Genomic DNA, 16265 nt, shown 5'->3' with positions numbered 1-16265 from the left:
TTTTTTTTTTTTTTTTTCCAGAGGCCTTTGGAAACAAACCTGAAGATAACTTACTTCATGCTCCTGTACTCATGGCTCATAAAAGAACAGCAAGTGCAGACAATAAGCAACTAAACGAAATAACCTCCAGCAACACGAAGAAAGAAGGGCTTTCCTTATTCAGTGGCCTTAAATCCAAAAATGATCCCACACCCCGATCCAACGTGTGTATCAATGGCAATCATGTTTATCGGAAGGAAAGTGAAACAAAAAAGGAAACCATGCCAAAGGACAACACTCCTTCCTCTTCCCCTCAAACATTCAGGAAAAACCAGCTCTCTGAATCAGAAGAAAACCCGTCTTCAAAATCCACTAAGGAACATGAAAAGACAGGAAGAATGTCTCCTAGCAGAGGTTTATCTGGGTCACACTCATTGGAGTCCTTTAAGTCTATGACCCTACCATCATACAAACTACTTAGCGGTGGAGATTTACTGGGGAATAGTGCTTCACTGAGTTTAGAAACTGCAGAAGAAGAAACTAAAGAGGACAAAAAACAAGAGAACAAGAAGTCTGCTTTGTTGTCTCTAGTCACAGGAAGAAAGGAAGTAGTGAAAAACGATGTAGAAAACATGTCTGATATGACTTTGAAGGAGAGAGAAGTCAAATTTCCTGAAGAAAAAAAGAATGAAAAAGAGGTAAAATCTGTTGAAATCCCTAAGGACTACAGCCAAGAAAGTACTCCAAAAAACAGCAACATAGCAGATGTCCCCAGAAACAAGAAATCACATAACCCCTTTGATGAATCGCTCATGGAAGAACAGAAACCAGACAAGTCTGCAGCCTCTTCAAGGACCATCCAAACCAAAGCTGTCAAACCCAGGTTAGTCTTGTAATTTCAGTTTCAGATTGATATAAAGCACTGCAGACATATGGCTAGGCTGGCCCACTTCCTGCCACAAGGTAACATTTTTGTAGCTGTAGCCCCTTATAACATCTGCTGTGGGGGACTCATTTGTGTTTTGCCACTAGATGAAAGTTTGACTAGTTACACACTTAAGATTCTTGGTATAAGTATTAACTTTTACTTCCATTCTTAACCAATTTAACTTCATATAAGTGAGGATGCAGTAACATAATGGTTTTTAGTGCCTGTATCTTTTCAGATAGTATGAAGTCATTTATTCCATGTTGTTCTATTAACCCATAACAAAAGCCAACAATATTCTCCTGCCTTGCTAAGTTTGGAAGTGTGTAGAAGGGCTGAAATATCATCTTTAATCAAGCCTATTGCTCTTCACTGTACTTCTTGCTGTGGCCTGGAGAATGGCAAATTTTGGAACACATCTGCTTTTGGCTTTCAGTTTCATGAAGTATATTTCTGGGGTTCTGTGTGAGACTCTTTTCAGAAATTCTGCTCTGTGACTTACATATATGAAAGAAGCGTGGCCTTACTAACAAGTATCCTGAGTTGTCTGTCTTTAACACTAGATCTTCAATTACATTTATGTTTAAATGCCTTGTGTGTAACTGTAAACATCTTAAGCTATTATGCTATTAGTACTTATGTCTTGGATGCAAAAGAAATTATGTACAATTGCTTTAAAAGTAGACATCGCTCTAGTAATCTTTGATTTGCATGTAGCAAACTTTACAACACAAGTTTTTTGCATCAAGAGTATTGGTATTGCATATAAAATATTTTAACAAAAATTATTTCAAGCTTTTTTTATTGGTCCATTAAACTCTTAAGTCCTTGCAGTTTCTTATACATCATTAGTATGTTGCAAATTTTGTGAAATCTACCTTTAGAACTTGTCTTTGTGTGTCTCTCACATGTTGCATCTGCAACTGACACATGAGTTTTTGTCCCTTTTACAGACTGGAAGTGTCTTCAGAGGATGAAACCGAAGCCACGCTTCCTACTTCTGTACCTGATTCCCTTCCTGCTTTCCTTTCTGCACATCATTCTAGTAATGACAATAACCCTTTCACTTCTAAATTGGGACAAAAATTTAAAGCACGAGACTCTGGTAACCCTCTTCCTCCATCTCTCATTTCTGGACAGCGTTCTAATGATGGTAACCCTTTCATTTCTGACTGGGAACAGGAATCCAAAGCACAAGACTCTGAAAGCTTCACTAATCCTTTCTTGTATTTCCCCCATCCTCCTGCAACTCTGGGGCATGTTTCTCCTACTCTCCTTTCTACTCACCTTTCTATTGACAATAACCCTTTTGTATCTAAACTGGGACAGGAATCAAAAGTGCAAGACCTCAAAACCTTTACTAGTCCCCCCTCTTTCTCCCTTCCTTCTGCTGTTTCTAGCAAAAGCTATTGTTCCTTTGCAATAAACTTTGCTGATTCAGAGCACCCCACTTTTGTTTCTTCAGGAGAGTCTCAAAATGAAAGTTTGACTAATGATACAAATACTGGATCAAATTCTTTGGGGTCACTGTCTGAGTCTCCTCCTCTACCTGTGTATGAAAGGGTTGGGCAGACCCCAAGGAAACAGTGTGATGCCAAAGAGGTACAGATAGTATCACTGGATAAAAAAAATAACAGCGGTGTTAAGAAATCTGTGACCTTACATCTTGATGAGTTGGAAAATACTGATTCCAGCAGAAATCATGCTGAGACTTTAGATAGAGAGCAATGTGAGAGATGGCATCCTGATCAATGTGAAGAAATGTTCACTACTGATCCAACTGTAATAGAAAAGAGACAAGGGTGTGCCTCTGTGCTGGGTATGGAGTGCTACCCTTCATCTAAACTCTGTGATGAAAGTGGGAGTTCTGTTCAGAACAATAAGAGCACTGTTCAGGAAGACATTGAAACCAGCAGTTCAGGTGCTGAAACCTGGATGAAAGATGGCAAAGAACTAACTTCTCTCTCCAAGTCTAATTATAGCCTTTCACCTGGGAATGCTGTAATACAGCCATCTTCTGCTGAAAGCAAATTAAGTGAAGAGCAAGAACTACGTAGTGGAAAGAAAAGTAAGAATTCACTCAAAATGGAAGAATTTGGGCTCACATTACAGTCCAAGGTAACTCATGCCATCAAAAGTGACTCTTCAGTTCAAGTAGAGCTGCCAAAACCAACTCCAAGAGTTCACACGTTGCTCCCTAAGGACCCTAACAAGTCAGAGGATGTTAGTGAGCTCAGTCCTCTATTTGCAAAGCCAAAGCCTACCCCAAGAAATGCTGTAAAACCAAACAAGTGTGCACCTCTTTCTCTGACTGGTAGACTGAAAGATGAAGAGCTGCTTAATCCATCTGACACCACAATGTCTGGGTCTGGATTTGTGTTTCATAGAGAGAATCCCATGAACCCACATGAAAACCCAGCCGGTGACAGCTTATTAAAAACAGCCACTCTGTCAACTACACATCATCTTGACAGAGATGATAGCAATAATGGACACTTAAAACACAAAAGTTATGGTCATGATGATTCATCATTTGACTCTGGAACAGCCCTTAAGTCTGCCATTCCAGTTACTGGAGATCAGAGTCTAACACATGTTGGCCTTCCAGTTATTCCAGAAGTAGGATCAGATGATGAGCTTCTAGACAACTATCAAAAGAACAATGAAATGACTGCAATTTATAAAAGTTTTCCAAATACTGAACATCAGTGTATAGGTTCATTGTCTGTCACTGAGGAAGAAAAACTAAGTTCAGATATGAGCTCTACTGATAGAGCAAGTATATTGCTTCAGAAGGGAGAAGGTGGCCCTGAAGATGCTTGTAAATCTAGCAAATCATCCAAACTAAATTCAGTAGTAGACATTCATAGTGCAAGCAGCAAGACTAGTGAGTCAGGTTTAGATATGTTTTATCCCAGTGAGCATGGATGTGTTGTTGAGGAACAGGAACTGAAGGAATCTAGCAGTATTAAGGAAAGTAGGAAGAGTGATTTTTTTGAGCCCTCTGAAAAGTCTGTTTCTTTTACCTCCCTGTCCAGTTCTTCCCAACTCTCCCTTTCCTTTAGTTCCCCCCAATCTGGCGCTTGTTACAGTAGTAGAGCAGAATCAGTGAAAAAGCCACCAGCAGAGAGCTTCAGTCAGAAAGTCGAAAATGCTGCCAAGAAGAACCTGCTTCAGGCATGGGTTTCACCCTCTGAGACACTTCCCAATCAAACACAACAAAATGGTGGAAGTGTATCTGTTAAGCACAGGTGAGAATATGGGGAAATGCATAGAAAATTTCTCAGTGTTGTACAAGACATACTTTTTTCTTGCTACAGAAATATTGTGATCATTTTTTCATTTTGATGTGACTTCATACAGTCTTAAGTTGGTCTGACTTTTGGACCCTCTGAGAGACCTATGCCATACCAGTATAAGACCACTGCCACAAATTTTTAGTAGCAAAAAGTCAATGATTGAACTAAAAAGAACTGTGCACCCAAAAATGTAGAATGAGCAGTGGCAGTGCTTTGTGCAAATCTAACATTCACAATACTTCTATTATTTATGTCAAGTTGTTTACTTTTGGGAACTCCATGCTCATTAGTCAAATATGGATTTATCCTTTTTGAATAATGCTACTTTAATACCACAGATATTCTGGTGTCAACAGCTGGATTTGGGAAACTGCATTATGATCTCTAGCTTTTTAGAAATAAGGAAATACAATCAAAGGCAAACTGTGGTGGTCACTTAACTGGTAGAGTAAAGATTTCTAAGCATTAAAACATACTACAGGCAAACTTTACTTTATGTGACTAATAGGCCTGAATCCCAGGTGACCAACATGCTTTTGGATTTCCAGAGCTGTTCACGGTTCGAACTAACTGGCACCCCATTATAGTCTAAGGTACAAATTGGAGCTGTCTTTTTCTGTGAAACTCTGCTAGCCTCAGAACCGCTTTATCTGTCTCACATATTGTAGAGCTCCAGGGAATTACTGTTCAGAAATGGTTTGATTGAAACACAGTTGGGTAACTTATTTCCACTTTTTAAAATTGCCATTACAAATGGGTCTAGAGAGTACAAGATTATGTCTAGACATCTAGTGTGCCTTATGCCAGAATTAGTCCGTTTAGCAAAGATGGAATAAATCTGCTGCCTAAGAGGATATTTGGTATGTAGACTTATAATGAAGATAATGTGGGAAAACTATGTAGAATCTAACTCTTAGTGTGTGTAGTTTAAAAACAAAAACAAACCCACAACCAAACAAAAACTAAGCACTCACGAATATGGTGTAAGCACCTCATGTAACCAACGTCTGCTGTGATGTTTCCAGTTACCATGATACTGTTTCTTTTTTGTTTTTTTGAATGCAGTAAAATAAGTCAGCAGAACAGAGTGAGTGTGTGTGTGCACACACAGTGGAAGACTGTAACTGGAGGCAGAACTCTGTCCTGGAACTGAATTTCTTGTACCTTGAGGTGTATAAGGAAATTCATTAAATCCCCTTGTGTTCATACTTACTGGATTTAGGAACTTGTTGGATGTTTTGCTTGTGATAGGATCTCAAGATGTTAAGGAACTGCCTAAACAAGTTGTGGCTTTTGTTTCAGACCTCATCCTGTGAAGCCAATGAACACCACAACAAATAAGTCACATACTAAAAATTTGACTACAGCTGCAAAAATGGATGAAAACTGGACTGAGAGCACTAAAAAGGTATGAAAGAAATTGAAACTTGAGTTATAGCTTCATAATAGTTACTGTAAACTTCATAGCTTCTGGGGCACTCAGTGTGAACTTGCCTACTCAGGGTAACTTACATTTTTTGGCTCTGACACTCACATGGTGTCTGTTAAAGGATTTCCTATTTCCCAGCGTTGGGAGGAAGAAATTAAATTCACTTTTTGTTCTTATTCAATGCAAATGACTTTAAAGCAAAAAAAAAGACTCCTGATGGGGGTGTCCCAAGGAACTGTCTGTACTACTGGACTTAACCCAGAAGTGCTGTTTGGTTCCTCACTTGATGGAGAGGCTTGGTTGTGAGCCAGGAAGATAACTAGTAGAAGTGCCTTGGGAAGAGGGTGACAAGTAAATATGCTTACTTTGGAGACAGCAAGTATTGCCTACAATGTGTGGGGTGTGGCCACTGTCACCTGGAGTCTGCTTACACTGTGCTTACTCAAGGTGGTTGGGGCAGGTAGTCACTATCTGCTGCACTGCTGATCTCCCTTTCAACAGAGACTAGTGGGACCCGTCACCTTGTAACTTGCTGCATTGGCAGCTTCCACGATTAAGAACTTTCTCCACTGTCTGAAAGGCCACATGTCCACTTGTTAAAGCAGGAGAATGTTGCCTAGCAAAAGTAGGTTATATTTCTAAATGTGCATGGCTAAAAGCTTTCACCTTCTTTCTCTTCTTCTCAAATCTCTGAAAAGTATTGTCTAAGTGTTTGCATAAGTTCTGATCCCTGAAGCACCATTAGATAAGAGGTCTGTAAAATGAGAGCAAACCATGTTCTGAGAAAATTCTGATTCAGAAATCCCGGCACAAACTGGTTTGTAATATAGGATTCCTCAACTTAAGAAATGACTACATGCCTGTGCGCCCTACCCCAAATGGCAGTGAATCTCAGAACCTGGGTCAGCTGAAGTTGGCTTATATGTCAGTGCTGAAAATAGTCATGTTAGACATTACTGCTTGGGCTCTGAGACTCCTGAGTAGATGGCCACAAAAGAAAAATGTGACTGAAAAGTTGAATTTTTTTCACTTAAAGTCAGATGTGCTGCTCTTCAGAGTCTACAGAAGCCTGTTTTCTTAAACATCTGGTGTTTCCAGACCATACCTTAGCTGTGCCAATACAAAACTATTCCTTGTAGTGCCACTGAGATACAACTATGAATGTCTGTTGGACAATGAGTATTCTGTACTAACGTAATATTTATGCTAATACTACTTGTATTTTTGCTGCACTAAAAAGGAAGTATAACAAATTACTTTGCAGAGGTTACTAAAAATCATTTCTATTTAAAACAGTAAATAGAATTTTAACGTTAAGAATAACTGCCCAGCAATGTATTGCTAATTTGTCAAAAGAGAAAATAACAGTATTTTTAAAATTTCAGTCTCAAAGTCATCAAGTACATTCACTGCTGTTTAACCTGAGCTTGACTCTTGCTTTATTCAGTCTGTTTTAACTTGTGGTTCTATAGATCATTCAGTACTAATATTACATGGGGAATTTTTTTATGCAAGTTTTTGGGCAATTGATGTCCTGGGATCATAACTCATCTGTCCTTTGTTACGGACTCAGATTTACCCTTTAACCCCATGCAAACCTGGCATTCACATATTACTGTAAATTGCTGACACATATTGAGCCATAAAATTGAGTCGCTAGAAAGCGCTCCCAAATGTTGTCTCATTTTGAGTCTTACTTCCTCTTAGAATAGATGCCCTGGGCTTCCTAAATCCTACAGTGTCAAATATTCCCGTGCCATAAAAGTGCAGTACTTAAATATTTTTCTTGTTACTTTCCTTTCCATCGCTTTTCCCTGTCATTGCTGATGTTGCAAGCTACAGGACCAAACCAATATGGTAAAGTGACACATGCAACTGCTATCGCAAGAGAGGCATCTGTTAGGGCTCTTAGCAATGGCAGGTAGAAATGACAGCGAAGTTATAATTATTGGCAGATATTCATGCACTTCCAAAATGTGGACAGGTGGAGCTTTATAACAATAGATTATATGGAAAGGAAAGTAACAAGAATACAAAGATCATTAGGCAGTCTTCTCATATTACTGTAAAACGCTTATTTCTGCATTGACCCTGTCTGTCTTCTCTCTCCAAAAGAAATATGATCCTTCGGAACCTGCCTATGCTTATGCTCAATTAACACATGATGAGCTGATCCAGCTGGTGCTGAAACAGAAGGATACCATTACAAAGAGAGATGTCCAGGTGCGGGAGCTAGAAAACTACATTGATAACTTGCTTGTCAGAGTCATGGAAGAAACCCCCAACATTCTTCGGGCTCCATCTCCAAAAAATATGGCTGGAAGGATGTAAAACCTCTGCCAGTAAACCTGAATAAAGGACTGGACTCCCATCTTGTTACTCAAACTTCACAGGGAGATAATGTGAAGTTGCTGAGGTTCTGGTACTGCTGCCTACGAAAAAAAAATCATCACCTTTCTGTGTCTCTTGCAAAAAGTTGATTCCACTTATCTGGAGACTAGTTAATAATTATACCAGGTCTTGAATACATAAGCCAAAAATACAATAGTCAGAAGTCTTCCACCTTTCTTTCTGGTACACTGTAAATATTTTACCATCACCTGGGAGGCATTGTTAAAAAATGTAATCAGAGGCCTGAGATTCATGTGGCTGTGAATGTTTAAGCCATTTTTTTCAGTGAGGCACTGATAGTTGTTGCCTTCTGAGCCTCTTTATTTTATTAATATTGGGAGTTTAGCTTAAGGGTTGGTGTTTTTAAAAACTGAACCGTGTTTCTCGGACTTTAAGAACAACAGTTGTTCTTAATTCTAAGACTTAAGTTGTAGTGCAATATAAGCCATCACATACACTAATTCAAGGATTTGATTGCTTTGTTCAAATAATTATATTACAGAAGTTGAAATGTATTCCAGAAAGAGATTTGGTAACCATAAGTTGCCTTATTGTAAAAAATGTAATGTCCTTTAAATGTGCTGTAAAATTGGAGGGCCTTTAAATCTACATGAAAATGTGATTGTACTAATGAAGTGTCTACATCTCATTTTGGGAAGGGAAACGCAAAGCCTGTATAAACCTAGTGTTGAAAAATTTCAAAGCAGTGCTCTGAGCAGGATCTTATGGCTGCTTTAATATAGCAAAAATCAAAGAAAGATATAATTGCCATTCGACTACGTGATTAAAAAACAGTTACAGATTTTAGACAATATAGTGATCTGAATTAGGAGCTGTTTTGTTTCATAGCCATCATAGTCCTGATTTGAAGGTTCTTGTTCAAACTAGGGGGCACACAACTCCCATACAGTTTACTCGGTATCCTGTATAAACATGCATGCACCTGTTCCCTTTGTGGTACACATGCTTAGTTTGTTTATATTGCTATGCACAGCAAGTCGTAATGACTTTTCTGTTGTGCCACTCAAGATCATAAATTTTTTAACATGCTGTATTTGGGAAACTAGGACCTACAGTATGGAACAACTGTCCAAGTTGATCCATATGGAACATCTAAATTGTGTGTGTGTGTGTGAGAGTGAGTGTGAGAGAGAGAGAGAGATACCTGGGTCTCTTAGTAAAGGAGCATTCAAATGGTGGCTTTTAAAAATCGATCTGGTTTCCAATAATAATAAGATTTGAGGTTGAGAATGTTAGAACAGGTTTTATTTTAAATGTAGTCAGAAGACATTGTGTTGCTGTTTTGCAAGATAAATCAGATACCTCTGTCTGAATCTTTTGCCTTAGTCTGCTGTAACTATGGGGTTTGCCATGGGACAGGCATTTCCTGTTTATATCAGATAGCAAACAGCAAGACACTCACAAACAATCATTTTAGTAGGCTCACTTCAAATCATTATTTTATGATAGTGTTGATAGGAATTGTCAATAAAGTTTAGCACTTGGATGGAAAGTTGTGATTGGATTCAGCAGTAACTTACATCTACATTTAGTGTTGGGGCTGAAGTGTGGCAGGCTTTCAGTTTTTACAGCTCTGTGCTCACTGCTCTCAAATTAACTTCTTGAAGGCAGAGTGAGGATCCATGATACAATATTAAAGTACTTTGGATGATCTGTTTTAACACCTAGCATGTACTATGAAGCAAAAAAATAAAAATAAAACAAACTCTACCCTTTATCAAGGTGAAAGGGTCCATTAAGTCTTCCCTAAAGTTCTGAGTGATAATTTCACCTATAGTTTAGGAGGGCACAGTTTGTCACAGTATTCTTTTCATTAGAGCACTTTAGTGAGAGGTGAGACTAGTTGAATTTCCTATTAGCCTTTTAATAGTCTATTGCCTTATATTTAATATTTTCACAAAACACTGGAGACCACTGTAAACTTTTCAGATTCTGTATTTTTGTAGTGAAGTATAATTTAATCTATTTACATAGAAGAAATCAGTGTTTACTGGAATTGTATATAAATATATATGCTGTTATGTGCATTTGTTATTTTGTGATTGATTATGTGATTAAAAAGTGTAGGGCGGTTAAGTTTTGCCTATCATACAACTTTTGTTCAAGGGAAGCCATACATGAAATAATTTGTAGTATTACGAAAGAAAGGTTTAAGATGTAGTGTTCCTTTCTAGGACCACAGGTACATAGTAGCAATGAGTGTTTGAGCAGATGACTTCAGTTAAGGGGTAATTTTCAGTGTCCCAGATCCCATAAGTGGAGTGGCTTATGCTGAATTTTTAGCAGAATCTCTCAGTTTTGTTTGTATATATTTAATTTGCATGGAACTAGCTATCTTCCACTGAAAATGACTGACTGCTGCTTGTGCCTTGCAATAGTGAGGAAGATGAAACATTAATTTCAGTTGCCTCTATCCCCCTTGATGTTTCTATGGAGAGGAAATTGTTGTTTGCACCTCCCTAAACAGTTTTTTTGCCTTCAGGACTTGATTCCGTAGCTTACCAACAGCTTTCTGGTTGTATGAGTGCTGTGGAGATCTCTATTCTTTAGTGCCTTTGAGCAGTGGCTAAACAGTCTGAATTTGAAACTGCTGTCATCATGGTTGGACTTGCTTTTATACTCAGAACTAATCTAAATGAATCCAATGATATGAAGTGATTTTTACTAGCCTCATTTTAAATGGCTGCCCTTCTGCTCTGGAGTTTAGGTACTACACCACCACCAACAGCTGGAGCCATTGTTTGTATTGCTGCACCTGCTGCTTGAGGGATAAATACTTTAAAAAATGTTTATCATTAACCAAATGTATTCTTACCTTGGGAAAACTTAAACCCTGTGATTTTAATATTTGCTGATAACGTTCCACTTCAGGTTATAACATTCTACTTCCAAGATGGGACTATAGAATTTTGATAGGGTTTTTCTCTTTTTGGTCATCTTTTATACCAGTTACACTTGGAGCCTGTCTGTCTGTTGGACAAAAGGTTAGCTGGCTGCTCTTACGCAATGAGGCTTGATCTCTTGGTTGCACGTGGTAAGTCTCATTCATCGGTGAGATTTGTGCACTGCCAGGAGAGAGTGGTACTTTACAGGCCACACTTCTTCTTCTTTAGCTGTGAAAATGTTGCACAATCTTATTGTACCTCAAATTTTTTTATTGGCAATGCTGTTTTTGAAGTGTTTTGACATGGAAGAACTGGAATTTTTATTAAGAAAGGTACTTTAATTTGAGTGCTTGTGAGATTAAAGCTTGTGTGTCAAGCCCCTGTACAGTTGCTTAATTAATGTTTAATATTGAAGGATCCAAATGTATTTTTATGTTTATATTTTCTGCTTTGTTTGTCTGGGTACTTTTTTTCTTTTTGGTTTTTAAAAATGACATTCACTCTTATGGAACACTAAAATAAAATTTTTAATTCAGTGTTTGAACACTTGTTGTTTTTTCACTAGACTCTGGAAGTGCTAGAAAATGCACAAACAGAGTGGAGAGAACTCTGTGTAATGGACAAATTGCTAATGTATATAATCTGGGGAACTGTTGTGCGGTGGCCCTGCAGAGTGGAATAAGTCTCTTCCATTGCCGTAGAGAAAATTGCATTTGCTTTCTCAGCTGTTCCTAAAGCTTGCATGGCGAAATCATTTTATGCCATATGTGATTGATTACAGAGAGTCAGAGTCTCCTTCTGTTAAACCTCAATGGCTGAAGTGAGAAAAGCTGGGAATATAGGCAACTTAATGTTGAAGTATAAAACAAGCAGGTGAAACTGGCTTACAGTTAAAGACAAATGCTTGTGTGCTACAAAAAGAAAGAAAGAAAGAAGTGTTAAAGATTTAATGTGGTATCTCAAGGCAATTCTGATTCGTGGGCCTATGGCCCTCTAGCTTTGGCTGCCAGCTCATATTTTCCTTAAGTTGAGGCAGTGATTCTCTGCTCCGCAAAATGCCAGCATTTGATAGTTGTCAGCAGAGGATGCTTGATGTTCACTTGTGCAGTGGGGGGACATGAGGGTGGTCTTTCTTTTCCAGGTCATGCAGCAGGACCATGGTAAGTTCTCAGAATTGTGACTTTAATTTATTTTTTTTTAAACTGGTGAAAGGAGCTGGGCTAACATTCCTCAAGACTGAAATCCACTGCTGAACAAGTGCAGCATAGCCAGTAGCAGGGCAGACTTCCTGTGCTCTGTTCTCCTGGCACTGTGCCCCAATTCTCTTCTCTAGCGCTGAGAAGGGAATTACGTCTTCAAGGCATTTTCAGTGATTGATTGAGTGCCAACTAAGGGTCTAGTTATGATTTTTTGATGCGGACACCTCTTCACTGGGAATTGCACAGGTTGCTAATTTTACAGAAGCTGAGAGTAACAGGCCACAGCAACCAGGGCTAGATATAGACAAGTAAACTACAAGTGTAGCAATTACCGCTATCCTCTGAGCTAGCTAGACACCCACTACAATGAAACTTGATGATTGATCTTTCTTCTGTTTATTATTTGTATATCTGCTCCTCCCTGGTGGGAGGACTTAAAAAAATGCAGTGGGTTGTGGCTCATGGGTCCCCGTGATCCACTACATCCAACTTTCCGATTGGCAGAAAGTGAATAGAAGAGAGACTCTTTGGGCTTGTGTACACTGGCACTTTACAGTGCTGCAAATTTCTCGCTCAGGGGTATGAAAAAATACCCCCGTGAGCACTGCAAGTTTCAGCACGGTAAAGTGCCAGTATAGACAGTGCACCAGTGCTGGGAGGTATTCCCCTCATGGAGGTTTTTTTTTTTTTTTTTTTTTTAAGGCCGTAACTACATAGACACGTTAAAAGTGCTGCCGCAGCCAGTGCTTTAGTGTTGCTAGTGAAGCCATGACCTTTGTCACACAAACATTGCTGCTGCCTATCCCTCTCCTACTTTGGGATTTGCTAGAGGCACGGGAGCTGTCTCTAGCTGCATTGAGTCCATGGTAAATACTCTGTGGGGTGGGAAGTCTAATCAACAAATTTAGCAACATGTGAAGACTGAGCTTATTTACATGATAGAGAAACATATGAAAGTTATTCCATTAGAACCAGGTTAGTAAGGATGTCAGTCCTTCAGGAGCACTTTAACTGCATTAACTTTTAAATCCTCTTCACTCTTTGTTCAGGATATCTGGGCAGCAAGGACAAGGTGGGAGAATAATCAGTTTTCCTTTTTCTCTGTCAGTCCACTTTGGCTTAAAATATATTTGCCTTGCCAGGAGAACTTGCATGCTACTATAATAGCCTCTATAAAGCTTCTCTCTGCCTTCACTCTGAGGCATTGTTTCCTTCAAGGGATGGATCAAACTAGCTATTAAGATCCTTCTGCATTCAATCTGAATGGTTCCCTCCACTGCCAGGGCCGTCAGCAATAATGCTCTGGGGAAACTTACAAGCCAACACTGAATAGAAATTACCTGGTACTTTCAGGCATTTCTTCCTTGTGCGTAGCTCTAACGAGGTATTGTAGAGACTTGGAAGAAAGCTAATCAGATGCCTAACCTCTCTCGCTGCAGGTGTTTCCATGTGGCCTTCACTGGAGAAGGTAAATCATAGCTGATTGACTGGGACATTCTGGGAAGCAGGGCTTCTGTTTTTAGTTTCATGTGAATTGTCATGCTCTGTCAGCCCATTGGCTCCTCTAGTTTGATATCTTCTGGTCAATGCTTGATGAAGCCTCACAAAAACCCTCTACTGCCAATGAACCTGGCTAGCTGGGAAACTGCTGTGGCCTGGTAAGCAACTTTCCACCTCTCCGAAGCTCCACTTCCATGCAAGCACCAGGCTGGCTTATTCTCTGAAACATGAGGGGTTACCCTTAGCTGTAACTGCTCATAATTGATTCGTATTAGAGTCCTCTGACATTGTTTGGTTTTCCTGGAGCAGAGTTCCAGTGGTGGCTGGTTAATTTCCTAAATGTTTCCTTGCTTGTTAAATTTTCTGCCATTATTTGTTTAGCAATGTCTTTAGGAAGGCTTTCTTCATTGACTTGTTCAGGCTATATCTACGCTACGCAGCTTTTAGTGACATGGATGTCAGTACAGCCGTGCCGCTAAAAGTCATGCCGTGTAGCTGCTGTTTGTTGGCTCTCCTGCTGAAAAACTTCCACACCCAATGAGCGGCATTTGTGTTGTCGGCACTGGCACTTGTCACGGCAAAACTTTCTTTTGTCTTTCGGGGGGAGGACACCCCTGACAGACAAAAGTTTTGTCATTCAATTACCAGTGTAGACATATCCTCAGTCTAGTCTCGTGCATAAGAATCAGATGCCAAATGACTTGCACCCATTTGAGCTGTGTGCTGATATCAAGATGGCACTAATTTTGGCATATCACTGAGAATGGCTTTTCCAAGTATAATTTCTTTCTCCTCTTTGTGTTATTAAACATCAAGCCTGTCTAACTGATTTCCTACTCACTTTGGGGCTCTTTGAAATTACCAAATCTCCAGTGCTATATCGACCTGTTATCACTTCTCCTCCAAGTTGATTGGGACTAAGTTTGTTTTTCTGCAGTCTTTCTTGTAGGGGCCAGAATGACTACTTGATTTCATAGTGCCCTTCAGTCAGCCCTGAATAAATGTATTAAGTCCCAGTATAGGATCTTCAGGGCCTTCTGAATAAAGAGGCAGGTGCTACCAACTGCTTTAGACTAACATTTGACTCTCAATCTCTGGAAGACTTTCAGCGGATATGAAATAGTTCATATCTTCCTATTTGTAGCAGGTCCCTGTTACAATGATAAAGCCATTAGCCATTAATCCTCTTTTCCATCCAGTGAGGCAAATGAGTGTTTATCCATATTTTGATGTAAAGCTGGAGAAATGGAGGCAGAGTCAAAGTGGGCTACACAGTCAATTTAGCCAGGACTAGAATGCAGGAAATCAATAGCTTCTAATTCAGGAGTTGGCAGCCTTTCAGAAGTGCTGTGCTGAGTCTTCATTTATTCACTCTGATTTAAGGTTTCGCGTGCCAGTAATACATTTAACGTTTTTAGAAGGTCTCTTTCTATATGTCTGTAATATATAATTAAACTATTATTGTATGTAAAGTAAATAAGGTTTTTAAAATGTTTAAGAAGCTTCATTTAAAATTAAATGAAAATGCAGAGCCCCCCGGACCGGTGGTCAGGACCTGGACAGGGTAAGTGCCACTGAAAATCAGCTCATGTGCTGCCTTTGGCATCATGCCGTAGGTTGCCTACCCCTGTTCTAATCCATGTCCTTGGATGACTAAGCACCATGTGTTGGATGTCATATGGACTGTATATGTACATTGTGTTCTTGTGCTTATACCACTAGTGCATGCACAGCTGCATGCAGCCCCTGCCTGGATACTGATTTGCCTTTTGTACTTGGGTGCTTTTTCACGTGCATGAAGAGGGAAATCCCCCTTTGCTTATGCCCCATTTTGTTCAGACTGTGTGCTGGCATTTTTAATTACACTTAACTTTATAATGGCTTGTTTTCATCCCTCACTGGGAGAGGCAATGTGTGATCCACTATAGAAAGAGCACTTTACTAAGTGTTCCTAAAGCTAGCTCAAAATTGGTTCACAAGGTCAGGAGTTGTGGGGTACTTCAGAGCAGTGGTTCTCAAAGTTTTGTGTTGGTGACCCCTTTCAGAGAGCAAGCCTCTGAGTGTGGACCATTCTAAATGCTGGAGGCAAAGCAGGGTGTGGGATGGAGGCTGACAGCGTGTGACCCCCATGTAATAACCACGTGACCCCCTGAGTGGTCCTGACCCCAGTTTGAGAACCCCTGGTTTAGAGCATGGGTCTGGTCATGGCTGTTGGGTTCTCTTCTAGTGACCTCAATCACGTCACTTTACCAGTGTGTTCCATTTTTACTATTCTGCTAAAAATATTGTGGATCCAGGGCTAGGAGTTTAATTGGTACCTAACGTGTTTTAGCTGTAAATGCAAAGCGAGGGTGCCATCTGCTGGTCCAAACCCCAGTGAGCAGACAGTCCCATCGTTCCATCTACTTCTGTTTTCTGTCTCATATGGTAATATTGATGAGCCTATTCAGATTCGTCTCCTCTAGTTTAAAGGGGAGGGGGGAGCTAAAGGGTTAACGGGTTAGTTACATAATGTCAATTTACTGATGTGTAGGCGGTTGTGTTCTAGGAGCCAGCAGATACAGGGGTTGGTGAGTCCCTAAGGAAAAGCTCGTGTCGGTCATGTCAGGAGCGAGGTGCAATAACTACATTAAA

At 39.7% G+C, this 16265-nt stretch overlaps 1 protein-coding gene across 2 annotated transcripts in view; it reads left to right on the top strand.

The window, feature by feature from the left end:
• The window catches only part of RAB11FIP1 (RAB11 family interacting protein 1), a 32386-nt gene extending 20918 nt beyond the window's left edge, over positions 1–11468 (top strand). The window contains exons 3-6 of one of the 2 annotated variants that reach the window (XM_032773996.2): positions 22–862; positions 1861–4158; positions 5509–5614; positions 7751–11468. In XM_032773996.2, the coding sequence (XP_032629887.1) occupies positions 22–862; positions 1861–4158; positions 5509–5614; positions 7751–7966 (3461 nt within the window). In that variant the 3' untranslated portion in view covers positions 7967–11468. The remainder of the gene's footprint in view (positions 1–21; positions 863–1860; positions 4159–5508; positions 5615–7750) is intronic. The other variant, XM_075062777.1, reaches the window with a different exon arrangement.
• The last annotated feature ends 4797 nt before the right edge of the window (positions 11469–16265 follow it).

The sequence above is a fragment of the Chelonoidis abingdonii genome, chromosome 2, assembly GCF_003597395.2.
Source record: "Chelonoidis abingdonii isolate Lonesome George chromosome 2, CheloAbing_2.0, whole genome shotgun sequence".
In the NCBI taxonomy this organism is placed as follows: domain Eukaryota; kingdom Metazoa; phylum Chordata; order Testudines; family Testudinidae; genus Chelonoidis; species Chelonoidis abingdonii.
The sequence above is the reverse complement of the archived record's forward strand: the minus strand, read 5'-3'. Positions and strand labels throughout refer to the sequence as shown.